The sequence below is a fragment of the Hemibagrus wyckioides genome, linkage group LG08 (genome assembly GCF_019097595.1).
Source record: "Hemibagrus wyckioides isolate EC202008001 linkage group LG08, SWU_Hwy_1.0, whole genome shotgun sequence".
NCBI lineage: Eukaryota > Metazoa > Chordata > Actinopteri > Siluriformes > Bagridae > Hemibagrus > Hemibagrus wyckioides.
The window spans coordinates 20,932,403-20,950,862 of NC_080717.1; the positions used below are offsets into that span (position 1 = coordinate 20,932,403).

Sequence of the window (18,460 nt, forward strand, 5' to 3'; positions counted from 1 at the left end):
AGGCATCATGTGATAGACAGAAGGTGAAGCACAGACACGGCAGAAGACGTATAAGTCTCTCCTGCTTTGCCCCGCTCTGCTCGCGATAAGGAAAATGGAGAGAGATAGATCCCCGCTTTGACTTTACAGCTTTAAAAGAGTGTCTTTGAGCGAGGCTGTGATTTGATCTGGAAGAGCAGCACTGCTTCTATGCTTTCCTGTGTTCGTGTTACAGTAATATGCTCTTTATCCTTGCTTGTCTTTGACAATCACACTCTGCCTTTGTGCCTTTTACGCCCGTTTCCTGCAGCGAGTAAACATCGTGAGAAACGCGGCCTGAATAATCCAGCTCCGAAACACTTGATTCAATTCCTTTTTCCGTTTTTTTTTTTTTTTTTAGGTGAAAGATGAAGGATGACATTTACGGAAATGCGATAACTAGAATTGACCCACGCGCAGCCTAATTCTTTTTTCTCTGTATGTGTTTCGTGTCGTCCGCTCGAGGACGGATTCTCCTTGCACTCCTGCTCTGTTATCCGTGTGTGTTGTTGAGCTTTTATCAGTAATATGTTTTGGTGCTGCCAGGTTGTCTGGACATGGGAGGCTTTAATGGAATCAATAGGAGATTTATGGCAGCCATCCTGTGAGTCAGGAGGAGGAGGGCGAAAGGAAAATAAAATTAATGAAATTTGCGAGCAGATTGTCAGAGGCGGGAGACGAATGCACTCGCCCCCTACACACATGCTGTCTGTGTGTGTGTATGTGTGTGTGTGTGAGAGAGAGAGAGACTAAATATCTTCTTTTCCCTAAGGCACATCTGTAGGCAAACTAGTAGATGATTCTCTGTATGAACATGAGATCCAGTTTGTAAGGCTAAAATCTTTTGTACTTGTACCATCACTGAAGGAAATAAATACTGTGTGCATAGCTATTTTTATCTAGCAGAAAAAATCCTCTCATAAACCTTCAGTGTCACTTTATAGCCCCTGCATGAAAAGTTTCAGGCTGTTATTCATTAAATGTCAGCTAATTCTGCTTACTGCCACAATGTCTCCCGTCGTCGGCCACGAGTTAATCTCTCTGTCACCTCGAAGAGTGAGTACCGACTTGATCACAGCTGCAGAGAGCGACAGTTTCTCATATCTGCTCGTATTCAACAAGGCCAGTTTGCTTTTTCGTCAGAAAGATGGGCGGGAAAATCCAGCTGAGTAAACAAAACAATAAAACATTTATTATCCGTGGAAGTCCTCTCCTCTTAGCGTGGAGAGGAATCTCAGGCCTAGCTCCGGTGCTCATAAAGAATTAAAAGCGCAGCCATAAAACACATCTTCTCCCTCTGCCTACGTTTCTTACGCTTGCTTTGCATTCATGCCGTCAAAACCGGTATACAAGTCATCAGCAGACTTGGACCCCTGCGCTTTCAGCTCCACTACTCACTTTCCTACTCATGTGAAATCAGGATCATATGAGCAAAGGATGTTTATATAAAAGCACAAGCCGCTCACGTCAAAGCGATCAAGCGTCCCGGAGCGCTAGCCGAGATGAGCCGAGCCAAAAAAGATGCGAGGCCGTCGAACATGTCAAAAGCAATCAAGGCCAGCCAGACACAAATCTATATTCCTTCACTACAAAGCATAACAGAGTTATTAATATTTTTTTTTGCACTAATAAAACTTGATTGGTTCCTAAAAACACGTGCGTATCAGATTTTCCGGCGAAGCAAAAGAGCAACATGGGTCCAATAAGTGCTGTTTGTATAATTCTCCTAAGAGGAAATTGCTGGCAGTCCTATAGCTGATACATCATTACGGAGCACACAGCGAGCCTGGCAGAATTCCTCTGAGTGTTTGGATCCGTGCCTGATTGTTTATCAGTGAAATTGGTTGTAGCAAGGGCAGACGGGTTAACCCGAGCTCGGTTCTCTCCATGTTACGTGTTGCAGCCATGACTAAGAGGCAGACGCTCCGATTAGCCGGGCCGATATTCCATATCTCTTTCGTTCCCTCTCTGGCAAGTAATTGCATTCTGCTTTTCAAATTATATTTGCCGTTATCAGCCTACAAACAAACAAGCTTAATAGAGTTAAGCAAAACCATTTCAAAATGTCAAAAATCATTTGGCTCCTAACTCGAACATTAAGAAAAGTATGTAGACCATTAATACTGATTTGGGGCATGTGTGTGTGTGTGTGTGTGTGTGTGTGTAGTACGCCCATAAAAAAGGTTTTCCTTTTTATCTTTTTTTTCTTTTCCCTGTCTCCTACTGTCATGTTACTCAATGTGAATGTAATATCTTCATTCAGAGTAATGAAATGCATGTGGGAGAAATGCGTATACACACACACACACACACACACACACAAATGCTCACACATATTCACAGTGATGGAGGATTCAAAGACAAAAAGCAAGATGTGACATTTATGGTCTGTTGAACAATTTTGTTTTAGACTTCAAAGCAAAGGAGTATCATTCAAGAAAGGCCGGATTGTTTCAACACCCATCTGGCCCGAGATGCTTCTCTGCTTCTCTGAAATGTGAAGTGACTTCAAACATCCTCCTAATATTTCATCTCTCTCTCTCTCTCTCTCTCTCTCTCTCCAGGGACCTGAGTGAGAATCAGATTCAGGCTGTACCTCGGAAGGCTTTCCGTGGAATCACCAACGTCAAGAACCTGTAAGTCTGCTGCACCGTGCACCATGCACCTCTCTTCTAAACTGCTGTCGTCCTAAAAAAAGATTTAAACAGCCGCTCCATTAAGCCAGAGCGAAATGAAAAAGTTGTCCCTCACTCCTCTGTTTAGCACAAGTTCTGCTGTTACTTTATCTCACCAACAGAAAGAGGACAGCTGCTTCCCCTGCCTCCCAGGAGACACAGTACATGCCTATAGCTTAGGTTCCTTGAATCATTTGTCTTAATACTTGATAAGCTTAGCAATCATGAGGAATCAGTTAATCAGTGCGTCTCAGTAAGATAGATGTGTTCAGGATATTGCTATGAATAATGCTCCCCTACCACTTGCAATTACACTAATGGACTTTGACAAATTTATGCTCGCAGTAACAGATTCAGGCTCTGCGCTTTTTTCCTAGCTGCTCGTTATGAAGATAGACAAGCAACACGTCCAACAATGGACGCAGGCTTTAAGCCAAAACACTCAAGGAATGTATGTGTGTGTGTGTGTATGCACGTTTGAATGCTCAGCCTTTCTCTTATGTACCATTGCTTTTGCTTGTGGTTCTGAACCACGAAGAAGGAGTGGAAGTTTCGTGAGCCAGCATCCTCAATCTCTTGCCTTCAACAATAAACGTCGCATTCCCCTCCTACACCGCACATCTCGAAGGCCAGGGCAAGAGCTACACCATCCAGATTATTGATAAGTTCCCCTTAATGTGTGCAAGAGCGTAACTGTTAAGGCTACGCATAATGAGCCTCTCCCTCTGCTTGTAGTTAAAGATCAGTTGTGGTATTTGACCTTCGGCCTGTACGCGATTTCCCAGCTCGTGATCGTCAGATGTATGCTGCGCTGCGGTTCGGAGACCGCCGTTGCTTTATCTGATAGTGCTCGTGTTCCAAGCCCAGTTTCAGGGATCAGTACACTCGTGCTCCATGCTGGGAGCTGGAGCGTAGAGTTCTGAAAATTGACCTCTCCCTACTGCTCTGGGCTCGATATTCAGTGTCAGGGTTAGTGTTTTATATGAGTTCAAATAACACAGCAGAGGCCAACAGTTGTGCTGTAAAAAAACCATGAATGAGAAATGGATACAGTTGTGTTAAGATATAATTATTAAACATGTTGAGGAGTAGAATGATTTTAATAAATATAATAAAATTAAAAAAAAAAACACTAGGATGACTGGAAACAAATGCTAATGAAGTCAGATATTTTGTGCGTTAGATTAAAAACACATCAATAAGACAGAATAAGGCCGGGATATAAAAATTTCCAACACGTAGAAATATTTTTTCAACTTTATTATTTTTTTCAAGTACTGCTGCACATTATTAACGAGACATATTTTCTACCACAGCGCTGTTAAATTCTCCAGTCTGGTTGGTCAGAAGTTGTTGATAAATTTTCTATCACAGCATTTCGACCATAATTCAAATAGATGAATGCGCTCCTTGTAAAACGTTATCGTTTCTATAGCAACAGCGTACACAGGGATTCGTGTGAAGGATGCTACACATGAATGGATTTTTTTTTTAAAAACGGAGGCTGTTCATTAAGATAATAAGTAAAATATGTAGTTCTGCGATATATATTTTTTTTTTAAAATGATAGTGTTGATAAACTGCTGTGAAATAAAAGGGATAAAAGACTTCGCGACATCCCGTTTTTTTCGGAAAACTCGGCAAGCTTAGCTGAAGTTCACTAATTGGGTAATGTTACAGAGTAGTGTTTGATCTCCTCCATTCATGAGTTTTTACAGCGATGACAAATTTGTTCACTGATTTAACATTTCAACAAATAACACTTAATTAGCATGACTCAGAGAGCGTGACTGTGATTGTGGTTAAGAAATGGATTCATGTGAAGTCTGTAATTCACAATGTAGTGTATAGAAGAGAGAAATCTCATCATTTTCGCAATTTCGATAAAGAAGGTGAATTAACTCTATTTGGCTGAATAATTGCGATGAAAATTCGATACAAAGCGACATTTCGAAATGTTTTCTACAGCCCTAAATGAAAGTAATCTTGAATATGAGCCAATTTTGATATGGTCGTAGACAAAGTTATTGCTTTCAAATCTTTTGATGTCACAGCTACAAATAAAGAAAGAGTGTTTGTTTGTTGTGACCCACGTCTGACCCACACTTCTGTTGACAAACTGGTGTGTAAAACTGACTGGTTTTATATTCAACAAACAGAAAAAGTCAGTATGTTATGTCTGGGGAAGACCACTGTTTTCATTAGCTAATGGCAAGGTTGTGCACAGTAATTGCGTTTGTGTGTGTGTGTGTGTGTGTGTGTGGTCTAATACAGTTAAATGAGTGTCACTCCCCGTGCTGACCTTGCTGACCTGCGTCAAACGACTCTCTGTCTGCATGCGCATGTTTACTAATCACTGTGGGTCGATGAATCTCTCCCCGCACACATACACCCACACACACACACACATACGGTTTCTCGGCATTGCTGTCTCTAAATCAATGCGCACACCCCGTCGCTTGCGCATTCCCACTCATATCCATTTTTCAAAATTCCCCCATCACCTGCATTTCAATGCTTGACAGTTATGTCCAACTTCCCTTCCAATGGTTTCTGAGCGAGTGCATGGAGAGCTTATCTTTCACTAGATGTCATGTACACGGACACGCATGGATGGCCAGAGTGTGAGCACCGAGCAGACGAGCTCATTTTTCCAATAGCGGCACTGGGGAAAAGGGGAGGAAAGGGGAATTAAACCTGCTCTTCCTCCTAGCAAGCTAATAAAAAAAACATACAGCAAGGTGACTTTTGATTTAATAGCTGAAATAGGCTTTGTTTTGTTTTGTTTTTGTGTGCATGTGTGTGTGTGTGTGTGTGTGTGTGTGTGTGTGTGTTAATCAGGAAACAATAGAGAGGCACTGGTCCAGGAAAAGCATTGATTTTTTCATATACTTTCTGTGTCTTAATGTCCGCCTGGCGTACACTGCTGTAGCGGCTGATAAAGAATCACATCTCTCTCTCTCTCTCTCTCTCTCTCTCTCTCTCTCTCTGTCTCTCTCTCTCTCTCTCTCTCTCTCTCTCATAACCTTCCCCACATCTCCTTAGCACACTTTGCTCGAGTCAGCATCCTTCGCCCTCTTTTGCCGAGCGGCCATATGGCTAATATCGCCATCGGGTTGCCTTTCGCAGCTAACCAGCCTGCATCTGCTGCGCTCCGTTTCACCCGTATGCATTTCCAGTCATAGCTGGTCTCTATATACGTCTCACTGACACGCTACACTGCTTCTAGTCAATCGTACGAGCCGAGAGCTTTAAGGTCTCCGCTGTTCCCTGAGTGGAATGTCACTACTCCAATCATAATACACCGAAGCCGGTTGTGATGATCTCTGTACACACATGTATTATATGCGTGTGTCAGCACAACCGAGAGAGCATTGCTTTATTGTGTCTATGAAGAGGCGATTAATAGTGAATGAGGCCCTGGTACATCCATCCTGGTGACATTGTTATTCATAGAGTGCAAATGTAGCATAGAGCTGCATGAATTGCCTGCTCGCTGTGGGGGTGAGGACGCTCTGTCACCTGCAGCCGAGGTGTGATTGAGAGACTCTCCGCTCTGGTTTTCTTTAGGAGAAAAAACGCAGAGGCGTAATTCACGCCGATGTTCTGTGCTTTTTTTTTTTTTATTAAATCATTGTGTACACCTGCGCCGAAAAACATTACCACATAATATAATAATGACAGAGTGTAATATTCATTATGTAACAATACACTTATAGCAATATTTTATAACATTTTGGAATTGATGGATTCAAGTTGTGTTGTTCATTAAAAATGTAAAATGTTTGCATTTTTTACAGACATCCCCCCCCCCCACCCCTCCTTTTCTCTGCTGAATAACGCAATGCTACTGTTTCTTTCCGAATCCTGATGCTAAAATCTTGATTATCTGCCTATACTAAAAATCTGGACTGGTTTCCTAAAAACTCAAATTCATATTTTATTTGTCACGTACGTAATCGTACACAGTATGAAATGCAGCGAAATGCTTACACGACTATTTGTTTTGACCCTTGAAAAGGAAAAAGGAAAAGAAAAAAGGACAGAAAAAAGACAAGGATAAAATGTAAAATATAAAAATACGAAATATAAAAAATATAAAAACTACAAGTCCACAGTAGGTAAATAAAAATAAATTATAATATAAATAAAATAAAATAAAATATAAATAAAGTAAGGTAGGGTATATAAATATACAGAATATGTATATAAAATATAAATATGTATAAAAAATGTATATGTATACACAGAATATATATATATATAAAACTTCTACACTTACTCCACTTACATATAGTATATTGTAAATATACATGTAATAAAGTATACATATAATAAAATGAATCCCAATAAAAGAAACACTAGTCAAAGCTTTTTATATGTGAATATTTCCAGCTCTAATACACATCTTTTCGAAGTCCAGTTCCAGTCGTTGCCATTTATCCATTTATGCTATTTGATGTGATGTTTTATGCCATAGCCATTTTTTTTTTTTTAGCTAGTGTAAGCTCAATACCGTTCAATACCAATAACGGGTATTAATTCAATTGTCTAATTTATTTTTTTATAGACCTTAAATAAAGGTCATTAAAAAATGCAACACTATTTTGGTGGATTTTTTATTATATAGGAGAAATGTAGAAATCTTAAGACATTATATGTTTTTGCATATTACCTTAACTAATACACACACACACACACGCACCAGTGTGAACCAGCAATGCATGCAAGCTCCCTCTATTTCTTTCCCTTCTTCAAAATCCTCTTCTGGGACTGCAACATGACCTCACACTTCTCCATTTTTAAAGCAATTCCTGACTTTGTGTGAGTTGAAGCAGACTGTGTTAGCTTTTGTATCGTTTCGCACTTTATTCTCACCACAGCAAACAAAATCTAATCACATCGCTTTTGCTCATTCAAATGCGAATTAATTTTTCATGAGGCTGAGATAAGTGTGTGTGTGTGTGTGTGTGCATGGAAAGTGTTTTCATTTCATCAAATGTCCTCATAAACATACAGTAAAACTATTTTAATAAAATATAAAAGTAAAAAAAAAAAATGATTGGCAAAAAATAAATAAATAAAAGATGAACATTTTTGGTTCAGAGGTTATGATTAGATATAGCTGTTGTTCCAAGCATTATTTAGTTCTTAGCCTTAGAGAAATATCCCACATATATAGAATAATAGACATAAAAATATATGTTTTTGCAGTAGTAGTAGTAGTAGTAGATGCTTTACAGGGTTTTGGGGGGTTTTTTTTTCAGCTCAGCAACATTAAAGCTGCAGTAGGTAGTACAGCTGCCTCACAGCTCCAGGGTGTCTGAAAAGTTAGAAAAGTTCCTGAGTTGGTTACAGATCTGTGCAGTGTTTTGCATATTCTCTTCGTGCGAGTTTTCTCTGTTTTCTGGTTCCGTTCAGCCTCCTGAAACATGTGTGCAGGTGGATAGGCTGCTCTTGAATGAGTGTGTGTGTGTGTGTGTGTGTGTGTGTGTGTACTGATGTCCCATTAAAGCCACCCGGACCAGGATACGATGGCTGCTGAACCTGTGTGAACGAATGAATCATTAACACTATTTATGTGTGTTGCCTCATAGACACAACCCTTGTTTTATTTCAAATGGTTAGCAAAGCTTAGGGCAAATAAAATCTGACCTTCGCTTGTACATCTTCAGCAATGCCACTCGTTCCTATGCGTTAAAAGATACCAAATAGCAGTTTGTTTTGTGTTGCTCTTCAGGTTCCAGATAATTTAAAGTGGACTTGCTCGTGTCCACACAGTAACACTGAGTCATTTGTCCTCGTTCCAAACAGCTGACAAGAAATCTATCTTCAGATGGATTAAAATAGATATAGTGTGCGTTAAGATGAAATGAAACAACTTGCTTGATATAATAGTTGAACTGCTTACAGGATACTTTTCTGTTCCTGCGCTGGTCAGCATGTCTTTGATTTCATCTTCACAACCATGCCAGCAGCTTCACTTAGTGTTTAGAAGAAAGCATATTGTGTGTGATACCGTGTGTGGATATAACACTAGAAAGGAGAACGATGTGAATGAAAGCTGCAATATAGAGTGAGACTTTATTTGACTTAGAGCCTGGAAGTAGCTAGCTCAGGTTTTAGAGACGTGTTAGGTGAATTTTAGTTACGGTTATGTAGGGTTGTGGTGGGTACACAGCAGGAGAATTCACCCCGGATGATACTCCAGTTCATCATAGGGCGCCATTCTGACATTCAGTCATGCCTTAGGGTAATTTAGCGCATAAATTTTTGGCTGAGTTGCCAGATTTCATGTCACGGTTTTCCCACACTGACACACATAAAGGCTTCTCCACTACTAGTGTTCTAAAACACGGGTTAGCAAAAGTACCAGTGACTTTCTCACAGTATCTTTTTCTGAGCCGTTCATACAGATCCAGATGATAATGATCAAATTACAGGTCAGATTACAGTTACCAGTTCCAGCATGTGCTGGTTAGCAGCAGGTTGTTTCTGACAGATTGATGATGGGGAAACTGCTTCCTCTTTACTTCTTCCTTCCCTCCCTCTCCTGACCCTCTCCAGATGGGCCACTGGCAGCGCAGGAGCATCAAACTGCCAATACGGCCCATGCCTGCAATGATTAAAGGCCAATGTAATTAGATTGAAGGAAATTAAATTTGGGACTTCCATTTCCCACCATGTCCCACCTCAGATGCGCACAGATGCACAGACATCATACATGCGTACACATATGCACACGCCAGGCAGCAACGCATGCATGAATGGGTCGTCACTACTGCCTGTGTCGAAGAGTCTTGAATTATTCTTGAGAAGGATTCAGGATGTTTATTTATGATAAGATCTTCTATTGGACGTGTATTATACTGATACACTACGGATGACTTTGGCTACATTTCTAGTGCAAACCTACATCTAAGTTCAGACAGGCAACTCAGATTAGATTTTTTTATGTCTGATTTTAACATGAAATTCATATTCATGCATGAAATCTGAGTATTTTTTTTATAGGTTTTAAGATATGTATGATGTATGCAACTATTGGATCGTATTTATTTCGCATGTAAAACTCCATCATTTTAAAATCTTGATGCCAAACATTTGGAAAAAGAAAAATTTGGACAGAAAACACTAACTGATGAAGGGAACGAAGAAGAAGAAGCGCTCCCAAGTACAGTCAAGTGTCTTGTATAGACAAATCCATCACATTCATTTTCACTCAGAGTTTTAATCATCTCAAAAACACTGAGTGTGAGGAATAACCTTTTCCATTAGGGAAAGTTTGCATGCCCTATAGTTTTTTTTTTTTTTTTTTAATGGAAGTATTATTATACATAAATAAATTATTATTTTATACATTATACATAATAAAAACGTCAGTCTTCAGTCGGGACCCACACTGTATTTCGTCACTTGTAATTTGTAATGAAGAAACTTAGGAAGGCTTAGGAAGGAAATAAAACTTGCCCTAAATCCTAGTCTTCAGTTATGATTTCTACAAGTTTCAGTTACATTAGCTTTTTAATGTGGCTTGTGTGAGCAAAAAAAAAAAAAAAAACCCGCAGAAATGAATTCCTGTCGAGGCGAAATCACGATGTACGTCAATATCAAACTAGTGTAAATTCCAATCTAACTGTTTAAACATATCAGATCTCCAGCATAATTTAGTAGCACATATGCAATTAAAGTTCTGTATGTTCACGCTCCGGGAAAAAATAATAATATGAGGAAGAAACTTGAGTCAGTCCAGATTTCCTTAAAAAAGGGATCTAACCAAATAAGAGTCCTATTTACCTGCAGGTGCATTTGAAACTAGAAAAGGGTCAAATCAATATTGTAGATCTTTAAGCATCTCTGAAGCACTGTGGAAAGCTGGTGTCCCATACAGCTGTATTCCCGCTTCTCAGCCAGCGTTCCCTGGACCGGCTTCGGCTCTGGAAATCGGTCACCGAAGATGGATGCTCTAAGCCAAGTGCGCTTTCAGACACTCATTTGGCACAAGTGTGTAAACTTTCCCTAAAAGCATCAGTCTGGGGTAAAGGCTGCCATTTTTAATTCAGCTTCTGCCACTTATTTTATTTCCACAGTGATAGATAATGTGCTCGTAGTAGGCCATCTCATTTGCTTCCTTCTTGTCTTAAGGAGACAGATGGGCATCTTTTCAGGGAGGGAAGAATAAAAGCAAGAACGGGTGGCAGTTTTATTGCCCCTTTCTCTCTAAAGATTCAAAAGCATCAGGTCTGTAGCAGGTCAGATGTCACTGCTGCTTTGACTTGAACAAATGACTCAACAACAGCATTTTTTTTTTGTAGTGACCTACATCCATCTCTTCCTGTTTTTTTGAATGGACAAGTGGTGGTCTGGGTGATCATGAAAAAAAAAACGGAGGGGGTCTGCAAATTAGCGTAAAAGACAAGAGAAGGAAGAAGAATGGGTGGTGTGTGTGTGTGTGTGTGTGTGTCTGGGAGTTGAACATGGTGACCCAGTCTGATTTACCAAACCTTTCCTTTAATGAAATTGTTTCAGTGGCAGAGCTGGTAAAAGCTTGTAATGGATTGGGTGCTCTAATGTAATGAAATTACTCCCTTTTCTGACTTTAAAAAAAAAAAAAGAAATGCAGAAGAGGGGGAGAGGATGGATGGATGGAGAGAAAGAGGGAGGAGGGAAAGAGGGAGAGAAAATGCAATTAATATTTACAGAGTTGACAGACGGGGTGGGCCGTGCACTATAGCCAGCCTCCTGTTCACTCTCCTTGTGTCTCATCGGCTTCTCTTTATCTCTGTCTCTGTGTCTCTGTGTCTCTCTCTCTCTCTCTCTCTCTCACGTCATTACTTTTTTCTCCTTCTCTTTTTATATCTTTTACCTTGTTTCCCCGTGATGTTTTACAGCAGGAGAAATAGAGTGGGATGGTGAGGCAGAGAGAGAGGGAGAGAGTAAGAAAGAGTGTAAGAGAGAGAGAGAGAGTGAGAGAGAGAGGAGGGAGGGGAGGAGATATGATGGGCTGCAGCCAGCCAGGCCACTTCTAGTCATTTGGTCCTTGTCCCTGACTGCAGGGAGGACTGTGGAGGTGAGAGCGGTGTGTGTGTCTAGTGTGTGTGCTGGAGTGTCTGGCTCCATCCTGCACCCCCTCCCCCCCTCCACTCCTCCCCCTATTCCTCCACCCTCCTCTCCCTCTCTTCCTCCGTGCCCCTCCCTCAGCCCCCACCCACTTGTCTGCAGACCCACCGCTGACTCCTGTCTCTCATCTGCAGGCAACTGGACAGCAACCACATCAGCTGCATTGAAGATGGAGCCTTCCGAGCCCTGCGCGATCTGGAGATACTGTGAGTCCCATTTCCTCTTTTCTTTCTCTCTCTCTCTCTCTCTTACATCCTCTCACTTCATCATTCCTTCCTGTTGCTTTTCTGTATGTATTCGTGTATTGCTGTATATTGCTGGGGTTTTTTTGCCTTTAATGTCCTCAAAGGACAAACTGTGTTGCACGTGAAAGTGCAGCGCACCTGCGGCGCAGCAGCAGCAGCGGTGTCACCTCGTCCAATCTGTTGCCACTGCTTGTGTGTGTGTGTGCGTGTGTGTGTGTGTGTGCGCGTGTTGGCGTAATGGCTGTGCGACAGTGAAAGTTGCTCGTTTGTCATCCCATGCTGCATTGTCGTATCACGCTGTCGCCTCCACTCAGGATGTTGTGTCCCTATTGACTTTTCCGTGTTGTTCCCAAACATGCAGAGTATTTTGTTCTGTATTCATCCATCCACATGCCTGTTTCCCGTCGAGACGGTTATACTTTCCACTCCGAATCCTACTTTCCATCCACTTTAAATCCTCAGGATCAGTTTAGAGGAAGATCAGTGTTCTTTCCTGTTGCGCCATTCTCTTCTCATATCGCACAGACAATTTGATCACTTTTACCTTTGTAACCCACATGTCCCGCTAAACCCGACAGGGATTCGGGTTCTTAGAATTCCTAGACAGTGCCGCAACATAATTCAGCTTAGGAGGCAGAAACTGCGGTGACACTGAAGATAGCACGTTTGAATCCACAGGATATGAGAGAAAGGAGAGAGCAGGAGGCGCTGAGCACCACCGCAGCCCCATCCATCAGGCCAGTGGCAGAGCGCTAAGTGCCAGCCTCATCCTCCAAACGAGCTGAGGGGAAGAGGAAGAGGGGAGGAGGGAGGGGGGCAGGCCTCACCGTCCATTTATCCAGAGTAGACCACGGCACAAGCACTTCATCACCGTTAGGCAGGCCGAAGTTTCTGAGACATTATTGAGGAGCTAAAAAATTGGGAGAGACCGAAGCAGTAGAGGCGGAATGGAGGCGAGAGAGATAGACAGCGAGGTGAGCCTGGAGACAGAGAGAAAGAAGGTAAGCCACTCAGGAATTAGACTATATATTTTTTCTTTGGACAAAGCATAAAACAGGATGACCAAACAGTAGGAAAAAGGAGAGGAAAGAAAAAACATGAGCCAAACTCTGTGAGTGAGTCAGGAATCAATTTTCATTAATAATACAGAATATCCTCAGATTCCACCCAAGCCCATTAACAAATGCCCAGCCATGAAGAACAGGGAAATATGAATATGCACTGCTCACTGCTGATTGAACCATCCATCCATGTGGTCGTCGCCAGCGGTGTAATGTATCAGCTAACCAATCATGATGTGCTAACTCGGTGCATTGTAATCATTAATTTACACTCTATATGTCCTTTTAAGCAGGATTTCATTAGGCTGGGGAAAAAAATGAATATCAGCGTTGATAGCTTGGTAGCTCAGCATGGCAGACAGGAGTGTTAGAGAATGTTAGGGAGTGTTAGGGAGTGTTAGGCACACTCCTCTGAGGATAGTGATGGTAAGAACGGTGTCCATGAACCACATTTGCTGTTTTTATCTCCTGGATTAATGCAGTAGTGTTTCTCAGAGGAAGCTTAATGAGTCTCTTCCCTGTGCCATGACTGTGCGATGACAAGGCTAAAGCTAACCCTCCCTAAAGATAGACTGATGTCAGATACAATATTAAAGGCTAGTCTTGACCAAAATAGCTAACAGACTGAGGACATGCCTTGCTGTAATATTGTCCATCGTTTTCAGGGATCATCTCTGAGCAGATATTTGCCAGATATATAATGTGGATGAGGGATATTATTTGTATAGCGCTTTTTATAGTGTCAGACAGCAGATTTACAGAGTTAGATGTAGGTGTAGATCTCTAATGAGGAAGCTAGAAGTGACAGTGGAAAGGAAAGGGAAATGAAGGGAAGGAAAGGAAAGGAAAGGAAAGGAAAAGAAAAGAAGGGTGGGAAACGAAGGAAAGGAAAGGAAAGGAAAAGAAAAGAAAAGAAAAGAAGGGTGGGAAACGAAGGAAAGGAAAGCAAAGGAAAGGAAAGGAAAGGAAAGGAAAGGAAAGGAAAGGAAAGGAAAGGAAAGGAAAGGAAAGGAAAGGAAAGGAAGGGAGGGGGAAGGGAAAGAAAGGGAACACTTCTTGAGGAAGAAGAAATCTTGAGAAGAGCCAGTGTCTTCTAGGTGACACTGGATATTGAGGTGCTAAATCATTCTAAATAACAATAAGCTTTCAGAAAATACATTTCTTTTCTCAGATATTTCTTGTCTTCACTGGTGTAGAGGTACAAAGATAAAAGATTGGCGGGGATAAAAACGCATCAAAGAAATAACCTCCATCTATTGGGTCATGTCAGATGTTCAAAGCATTTCCTTTGATAGCTAAAAACCCAAAAGGCCAAACTTTTCAACTCATCACAACCATCATTAGGATGTGTCTGAAAGCAGCGCTGCAGCTTAATCCAGGTAGTTCCTACACATAGAAACACTTGAAAACGTCCACAGGTCTATAGATAGAACACCATTTATGGATGCTAAGCACTCCTGATTAGAAAAGAGTCTTGATCTGGTAAGAGCGCTACGTGTCAAATCCCAGGCCTCTCGTACCCCACTGCTTACATGTGATTTAATGCTTGCCAAGGCTCGCAAAATAAATGATTGGCCCTTTCTGGTGATGAATTGTAATTTCTATTTAACATAACTGCGCTAATGATTGAACTAATGACTTCAAAGCTATCTCAGGCTCCCTCCCCCCTGACAGGGCATGCCTTGCATCTCAATGAGCTGGATAAAGTGCTGCGGCCAGCACACTAATGAGTAAAATAGTTCATCTGCAGGGAGGGCGCTTCCGAGAGCCGCAACCTGTGTAACGGACCCCTGAATTTCACATTGTGCTGACGTCCGGGTTTTCAGCTAATGATGTCTTTTTTTGGTTCGTCTGTAATAAGACAGGGAATATCATCGTCTTCCACTTCATGTCTTTTCCATTCCACCAAATTTTGAACGGATTTGATGGATCGTGGAGACATTGAAAATTCACGATTCCTACAGCGTCTCTAAATGACCCTCGTGTTCTCTCTGTGTGAAACTTTTCACTGCAAAGAAAAAAAAAAAACACTTAATCATCTGCAGCTCTTGCAACAAGCAGATGTACAGCGTGAAAAAAAAAAAAAAATCACATTACCAAGGTCATGGTTTGGAAAAACACTCATCGTTTTGAAGTGGGGCTAAATTTACGATAGTAAATGATCTTTTTTATTTTTGTCAAAACCAATTTACATGGCTCTTTGAAAAGCCAAGAAGAAGGTTTAATAATGTGAAATTTAGCCGAGCCAAGGCGTAGGTCAAGAGCGCAGCAATATCTCCCATGAGTTTGCTTTTCAAACAATAACAGGCGTTTAACACTGAAATCATAGACTTCCACTGAAAATATTTATATCTGGTCAATCAGGCGCGTTTGCAGAAGGACGGACTTGACACTGAAAGCAAAGCGGGATCAAGCACTCGTGTATGAGATTGATTTATTTTGAAACTGAGACTGAGGTATATTTTATTTCAAGTGCTGTTATTGTACAAGATTGTAATATCCAGACTGTAGTGTGATTGTCAGACTGTACTGCTGTGTACGTTGTATAATATGTTCAAGATGTTCAACTGGGTTTTAAAGGTTTACTCTGCAATAAAAATGGCAGAGACGAATTTTTGATGTGGTGGGTACTTGGGAAAGTGCCCTCAGGTTTCAGATTTGCGTTTGCACAACCACCCATGCATCCACACACACACGCAGCACTCTGCAGAGCACTGGGACATCTGCATATTTTATAGCCACTTTTGTACAGGAAAAAAGTCTGGCCTGGAATCAAATGTCAAATCATGTGAATTTTTTCGCCGGGGCCGTGTCATTTTTTTATGAGGACGAAAGTGCAGAGACATTTCCCTGCCATATGCCAAAGGTGACCTTCCTTCGTGCCACGCATTGACAAGAGGCACCAAATTTTCACATTACAGTGAACCTCCCTGTCCTGCCAAATGCTGTCATTTGTCATCGTGCGTGCATTGCATTTTCTTGACAGCTTGGCACAGACCCCCTCACTGAAACGAGGATGAGGTTATCATGGCCGTCTCCGTCTCTACGGCGCATGCGGCCTCGTACTATAGCGTATCCCATTTAAGTAAGACATTCCTCTCATTTTGATTAAGCAGAGGCGCTCGGAGCCACGGCCGCAGTGTGTCTGTAGTTAAAGAGGAGAGCTTTCACACACAGTCCATTAGCATTCCATATTCCAGCAAGCACGGGGGGTCTACTGTCCGTCCCGAGCGAAAAGCTCAAAGCGTTCGCTCTGGATTGCTTTAGGCCAGAGGTTCTCAAACTTTTTGCAACCAGGGACCCATTTAACTACAAAATGATTTTCCATAGAATCCCTTAGTAGAGATTTATTTCATGAACATTACTATGTACGGTCATATTTTGGCTTTTTATTGGAGTTTTTCTATTCCCTGACTTTACATTGATAGAACACATTATGTCCAAGTGGATCTTATTTATAGGCTACTTGGACTCTGCTGCTTCAGCTATTGAGGTTTGTATTAAATGCATTCAGTACAAATGGACAGACAAATAGGGTAATAATTACACACACAAAAAAACGAACGAATATTAAATCTCGGACAAAATTGTGATACATTTTAAAAAAGTCACTGGCTATTCTTCACGGATTCCTGGACGTCCCCGGACCCCATTTTGAGAAGCAGGTTTTGAGGTAAACTGGGAAACTGAGGTTTTTACATTTCTGTCCAGTTCTGGTGGAAAATGACTCAGTGTGTGATTGAAGTCTAAATGGATGACGCAACGAAAAGAAATGTTGCCTATGATTTATGCAAGGAGAGGTTACAAATGAAAATAAATAAAACACATTTTACAGCTTGGCTGTTTAGGGCTTTTTCTGCTTTCCAAAAAACTGTGACCTTTTGAATACAAGGTGCCAGAGAAGTGGACTTTACTCTTTTCCAAGTCTCCTTTTTATCCGAATCATTTCAACACTTAGAGAAACATTCGTCATGTTCTGCTCTGCTGCTAGTTACAGAGTGATGACCCCTAAAAAAGAGGGGTGGGGGGATAGGGAGGTCAAACAGACAATCAGATATTCCATGCATCCTTGATTTCTTTCTCCCTTCCCTAAGAGAAATGAGTCTTACTCCTGCCATGTCTGATTGAAAGCTTGCCTTTTAGTCAATAGAAGGCTTTATGTGACAGACAACAGGCAGGCGAGTGGCGAGAGCCGGGCTGTGGCTAAATGAGGGAACGGATTAGTAGAGGGGAGGAGGAGGGGAGCTGTCATTAGCTTCCAAACTGCACTTTCCTGTGCAGGAAATTGCCTTGCCACTACGCACGGCCCTGTTGCTTTATCTCTGTTCAGTCTACGCAAAAGCCTGGTTCAGGAAGAGAGCCGTGAAACGGTGGCATCTCAATGGTCGGACCTGCAAGCACAATTAATCAATTGCTCCTGAACACCCGGTGAGAACAGGAGGAGGGAAATAAAGAGGGAAGAGCTTAGATTTAATCTGTTCGTATTTAAGAAGTAAAGGCCTTATCAAGGACTAGAGAGGTATCTCTCTGAACTACTACTGAATCTGAACTTCCACACTCTTAGAGGCAGCAGTGTGGATGTATTTATTTATTTATTTATTTATTTTACAACCTCTCACAAAATGGGCGATCTTCAGTTAAAACTGGCTTTTATTTAGGAAATTCCAAGCTTGTATAATTATTTCTTCTCTAATAATCCAACACTTAAACACAAACCATATGCACGGGACTTTGTGTGTCAGATCGTGTTTATGTTTTTCTGTTTTTTCCTTCTGGATTTATTTCAAATGAGTACAATAACATCTGATTTTGACTTGGTTTTTTTAGTTGAAAGGCAAATATTTCCATTGCAGCATGGCTTCAGTTAGTGTTCAGTAAACGATAGCGCCTAGAGCGGAAATTTCAGAGGTATTTGGACAGCATGTGTATCCTTCCTCTCCATATGTTCACACTAACATGTGACAAGTTGCTCGTTTGTAGCTCTGATAAAAATTGGTTTGTTTAGTTTACGTTACATGCTTAGTTTCGCATTAAGTGTTGGCAGATTAGCAAAGAAAACTAATGTAACGTCTCACTGACACATTGTAGATGAAAAATCTGTTTATAGGGATTTAGTTAAAGGGACAGTAAACAGGATCTAAATGCAGTTGAAAAAAATGTCAAACCAAATAGATGATCCAGGTCTCATTGTTGCTTTGTTGCTGAGATCGTGTCTCGGTGACGTCGGTTTTTTATAGAAAACGAATGAATGGTCGCTTTGTCGTTATGGACGTGAACGTAGGCTCAGCCTCTGCAGTGATGCTCTGTTTAGGAGCACCACTTGTGTAAATGTCACCTCACA

At 41.3% G+C, this 18,460-nt stretch overlaps 1 protein-coding gene across 1 annotated transcript in view; it reads left to right on the forward strand.

The window, feature by feature from the left end:
* slit3 (slit homolog 3 (Drosophila)) overlaps positions 1-18,460 on the forward strand; it is a 167,175-nt gene that overhangs the window by 85,386 nt on the left and 63,329 nt on the right. The window contains exons 5-6 of the mRNA XM_058396991.1: positions 2,583-2,654; positions 11,948-12,019. Of these exons, the coding sequence (XP_058252974.1) occupies positions 2,583-2,654; positions 11,948-12,019 (144 nt within the window). The remainder of the gene's footprint in view (positions 1-2,582; positions 2,655-11,947; positions 12,020-18,460) is intronic.